At 40.8% G+C, this 5,612-nt stretch overlaps 1 protein-coding gene across 1 annotated transcript in view; it reads right to left on the bottom strand.

Moving 5' to 3' along the window:
• FNBP1 (formin binding protein 1) overlaps positions 1-5,612 on the bottom strand; it is a 125,501-nt gene that overhangs the window by 65,901 nt on the left and 53,988 nt on the right. Inside the window, exons 3-4 of the mRNA XM_012808209.2 lie at positions 2,671-2,727; positions 1,388-1,535 (exon numbers count right to left, since the gene is read on the bottom strand). Coding sequence (XP_012663663.1) covers positions 1,388-1,535; positions 2,671-2,727 — 205 coding nt within the window. The remainder of the gene's footprint in view (positions 1-1,387; positions 1,536-2,670; positions 2,728-5,612) is intronic.

The raw sequence follows: 5,612 nt of genomic DNA, 5'->3' as shown, positions 1-5,612 counted from the left end.
GAGACAGATTCTCACTTTGTTGCCCAGGCTAGAGTGCTGTGATGTCAACCTAGCTCATAGTAACATCAAACTCCTGGGTTCACGTGATCCTCCTGCCTCACTCTCCCCTGTAGCTGGGACTACAGGCATCAAACATGACACCTGGCTAATTTTTATATTTTTAGTAGAGATGGGTCTTATTCTTGCTCGGGCTGGTGTCCAACTCCAGAGCTCAAGGGATCCCCCCACCTCATCATCCCAGAGTGCTAGGATCACAGCATAAGCCAATGTGTCCAGCCACTAAAAGAATTATTGTGGATCCAAATTTATAAAAAAGTACATCACTGGTCAACTTTGGTACTTTATTACTACTAATAATTTATTATGTAGTTCATCACTAATCAAAGCACAATGATACAGACCATGACTTAAAGAAAGATAAATTTCTTTTTCTTTCTTTTCTTTTTTTTTGAGACAGAGTTTCACTTTGTTGCCTTTGGTAGAGTGCTGTGGCATCATCACTCACAGCAACTTCAAACTCTTGGACACAAGTGCTTCTTTTGCCTCAGCCTCCCAAGTAAACTGGCACTACAGGAGCTCACTTCAATACCTGGCTATTTTTTTAGAGACAGGGTCTCACTCTTGCCCAGGCTGGTCTCTAACTCCTGAGCTCAGACAATGCACCCACCTTGGCCTCCCAGAGTGCTGGGATTACAGGCGTGAGCCACCGCACCCAGCCCCAAAAGATAAATTTCTTAAGGCAAAATCTTGCCTATGAATATACTTTGAATACATCTTTCTCATTGGTTAACATTAAAAGCTATTTATGAAAAGACTGTAAGAGGAACAGTTATGTTCTGCTTCGTTAGATGGCAAGGAAAGGGTCAAGGAACAGAATGATGGAGAACTGAGCTCACCTTTCCGTTTTGTTGACCTCCTTATAAGCATTTATTTTAATACTATTTATTCCGCACAGCATGTACCATATAATATTGCTCCCTTTTTCTTTTTTAAAGACTAGTCAAGTGAAGTGGTGGGAGTGCAGAAGGAACAAAGGAATCTGTAACTGGCTGTGATCAGTTAGTTGTGAACACCACTGCATGTGAACCAGCCTATTGCCTACTTTCTTCAATGTCTGATAACCTCAAATAAATTTAAATTCCTCACAGGGATTCATATCCTTGGGTCTCCAGATGAGTTTCAGAGTGTCTGGGGGACCCCTGAATTATACATAGGGACCTAGAAATACCTTCTAGAAATAGGGTCCATAGCTTTTATACGATTCTCAAAGGTATTAGTTTAAGACCCATCATCTTATATGTCTCCGTTCAACTTTAAATATTCTAGGGATATTCCCATTGTCTTTGGTCCATCTTTAAGGAAGAACATAAAATAAAATTTTTATTACCGATTTCCTCTCCTGTTTCAGTTCCTGAACATAGCGTGCTAAGTCCCCGATGATCTGAGAGGTCATGTTTTCGGAGATAACTTCATGCTGCCCCGCGTAGTCATTCATTTCGTTCAGGGTGGAAATGAAAGCTTTGCATGACGTATACCTGTGAAACAGAACACACACCATTCCTTTTCAAACAAGGCCACATCCCTCCTAACACTGCTTAACACCAAGGAGATAGTAATTAAAATCAGGTTAATTTGCATCAATCTCCCTTAGGACCCTGACGATTCATTACACATAGCGAATTCTCATCAAAAGGGCTCAAAATTAATTACAATCAAAATACTTTTCATTTTGTGAAACTGAATTGCTGTATGTAATGCAATATTTGGCCTTGATAATACTAAGTCCAGATTTAACCCATATACGTGCTATATGTACCAATGCAAAGGATATTTAAATCTAAATTAGAGATATAATATTTTGGGCTGTCCATATTAAGATGCCTTAATTGCTTACTGAAATGGATTTATTTCTCAGATGAACAAGTAGTATGACACTCAGGGGACTCCTGATAGTAACAACCAAATCTGGACTCTAGAATGCATAATCTATACTTCCTATATTTGTTTACCTTATTTTTTTATTTTTATTTTTTTTTGAGACAGAGCCTCAAGCTGTCCCCTTGGGTAGAGTGCTGTGGCATCACAGCTCACAGCAACCTCCAACTCCTGGGCTCAAGCAAGTCTCCGGCCTCCGCCTCCCAAGTAGCTGGGACCACAGGCGCCCGCCACAACCCCTGGCTATTTTTTGGTTGCAGCCATTATTATTGTTTGGCGGGCTCGGGCTGGATTTGAACCCGCCACCTTAGGTGTATGTGGCTGGCACCTTAGCCACTTGAGCCACAGGCACCAAGCCTGTTTACTTTATAATATAAACTTTTTCTAATTAATTGAAACAATCTGGAATAGGTCTAAGGACTTAGTATAAGAAAAGTTAATTGTTGGGCGGCACCCGTGGCTCAGAGGAGTAGGGTGCCAGCCCCATATGCCGGAGGTGGCGGGTTCAAACCCAGCCCCGGCCAAAAACAGCAATAAAGAAATAAATAAATAAACAAGCAAACAAATAAAAAAGAAAAGTTAATTGAGCATGTTTTTATCGTTCTCTCCCCCAATTTAAAAACTGCAATTGAATGGGGACTGCTACTTAGGTTAATAGATAGATAGTTCTTTTCTTTTGTGATTATCACCAGTGGTGGACAGACATTACCACATGATTATCAATGATAAACATACTTGTACTCTTCTTCTTCCTTTGAGTTCCTTTTGGGTTGGTATTTCTTTGAAAGATTCCTAAAATAAAAATGCAGACATGTTACCTTTATGTAGAAAGATAATTGAGAAATCAGGAGTGAAAGATGAAATTAGTGCATCTGTTTATAAGTTTTGCTTTTTTAAAATCCTCCAAATGTCCATTTCTGAAATCCATTTGTTGCCTTCAGTCTTCCCACGTGTGTAATCAAGACCCCGTTATTAAAGACTTGCTCGGGTTTTAGGCTTTTGCTTCAAAGGTATGGCAAATAGGAAGAGAAAGGATCAGTAGGTGGTCACTTAACTGGCTATGAAGACCTGATTTGACCACAGGTACACAAGCATGCAGTGACTTTCATTTGTAGCACTAGAGCTGTTTTCTTACCAGGCTCCCATTCCCCCATGATCATCCTCAGTGGGGGCACTGTTGCTCCAAATCCAAGGAAAACTGTCCAAATGTGTAAATTAAAAATCAAAGTGCCAAGGCCATGTTTCAAAGGCTGTGTGTAGCTGCTCCGTCAGAGAGCTAATGAAAACCGTGAACATGTCTTCTTGATGGAAGTAAAGACAGTATTTTACTCATGCTAAGACATTACACTAAGAAGACTTTTAACCTGCCTAGCAGGTTTGCACTGAATACACTCACATTAGCCAAAATCATTCTGGTTTCCCTTCCTAATCCCATCTCCAGGTTAGAACACAAATACTTGTGTCCACCTTCAGCATGCTTAAAAAGGCATAAAAACTGAGAAGTGATAATGAGAAAAGAAAACTCACTAACATTGGCCCTGCTGGCTGATTCTCCTGAGTCCTGACTTTAGGTGGTTGTGGTTAGGAAAATGCCTGCAGGGCGCTGGCCACTGGAGCCCCAGGAGGACTCCCACTGGTCAGCATCTCACTGCTCACTGCCTGTTCATTGCCTATTGCTCTTCTTTTTTTATAGGAGGCACCTTAATTATTTCGCATTTTACTTCTGCTGCTTCCATTTCCCCAAAATCTACACATTTGCCTGGAAAAATATGTGATGATAAACTTACAATTTTAATCGTGGCACATATCACATACGAAATGCAATGTGGTTTTGTCTCTAGCAAACATTATCAGATGATGCAAGAGGCAATGGACTCTAGTCAAAAGGACGTTACTCTAGGAACTTCTGGGAATCAAGAGACCTGTGCCTGGACGCATGGCCTCGACGAATAAACAAGTGTGAGCTGATGGGTCTTGGACAGCGTGACCTCTACTGCCCCTTCTAGTTTTGAAATTTTGAGGGAATATCTAACACCTAATAGAATATCGACTGGGGCAGTTATTTCAAAAAAAGAAGACATGAAAATATTAACAGTTTAAAATTTTTAATCAACCCAACTGGAAGAAGGATGTAGTTACGTGAAGACTTCTCTCACATGAACATCTACTCTAATACGTAAACCACACCAGGCTCTCTACAGACGGCAGGGATACATAGCAGAGTTTATCTAGTGAGACTAGATCCAAAAGAATGTGAAAAAGCAGTATATCCCTACAGGAAAAAACATCTTAGGAAAAAAGCAGAACGGATAAATAGAATTAAAAGCATAGTCCAGTTCTTTGAGTTGGGGTATCACAACTGCTCCTTAAAAGGCAGATATAGGTCGCGTGCCATGGCTCATGCCTGTAATCCCAGCTTCTGGAAGGCTGAGGAGGGTGGATCCCTTGTGCTCAGGAGTTTGAGACCAGCCTGAGCAAGAGCAAGACCCTGTCTCTATCAAAAGTAGAAAAACTAGCCCTGGGCTGTGGTGGGCACCTGTAGTCCCAGCTACTAGGGAGGCTGAGCAAGAAGATCACTTGAGCCCAAGAGTGTGGGGTTCCTGTGAGCTATGATGAGGCCACGGCACTCTACCCAGGGTGACAGAGTGAAATCCGGTCTCAAAAATAAATCAATAAAAATAAAAATAAAGCAGATGCAGTAAAAACAACACCAGCACAAGGACTGGGAAGAAGAGGAGGAACACGCAGAGCAGATGACGACTTGATTGCCAGGTGCTTCTCCCAAAGTACTGAGAGCAGCGCAGCTGGGAGCCTGGAGCACTCAGCGTCCAGAGGCTGCGCGTGGGGCGCTGTCAGCACGGGGCTTGAAATACTAACCAATTCTTCTGTTACCTATAACTTACAAACTTGCTTATTCATTTTTTTTTTTTAATTTCAGGTTAATCTGAGGCTACTAAGAAGTAGGTTACAATGTTTTAACTTAAATTTACATTACAAATTTAAAATACCACTTCTAAATTCACACCTCATATAAAAATTCTTCCAAAATTGTTATTTTAAATCCACATTTTCCTTTTAGCTTCCAGGCCTTAGCAGTCATAAAAATCATTTAAATTTTATATCTAGTGGTAGGAAGCCTAGGTGAATAGATCCAGGCAAAATCAGTATTCTTTCTAGTTCTCTTTTGCCAGTTAAATCCTAAACAGAGTTAAAGAAGACTGGTTGCAGGTGATAGTCCGAAAAGACCATCAAGTTCTGACGGGCATTACTTTGACGATGTTGGCATATACAGCATTCCAGATGCTTCCCAAACGCACTAATGAATAATTCACACTGTAAATACAGCAGGAACCTAAAAGCTGAAGAGATCTAGAAGTGAACTCCGGTTCTAAGGATACTGCTCTCAAGAACTACTACTAAAAAAAGACCAAGGTTCCATTTTCATTCTCTTGGGAGAGGCCTTTCACTCTGTTAGTATTAAGCTATTTAAAAAACAAGCAAATAAATCATAAAAAAGATAGCCTTTTGCAACCGTGGTGTCCTTCTGAGAAATCTGAAGTGTTTTCTATACTAAACCTGCTCTTCAGGCAGACTAATTAAAGGCGAGAGAAAAACAGACATCCTTCAATAAGGACCTGGTTGATCTCTAAGAACCACAGGGAGCCTCTTCAAAAAGA

This window comes from Otolemur garnettii, unplaced genomic scaffold, assembly GCF_000181295.1.
Source record: "Otolemur garnettii isolate 467f Iridium unplaced genomic scaffold, OtoGar3 scaffold00087, whole genome shotgun sequence".
In the NCBI taxonomy this organism is placed as follows: Eukaryota; Metazoa; Chordata; class Mammalia; order Primates; family Galagidae; genus Otolemur; species Otolemur garnettii.
Note: the sequence above shows the minus strand (reverse complement) of the source record. Positions and strands in the feature narration are given on the sequence as shown.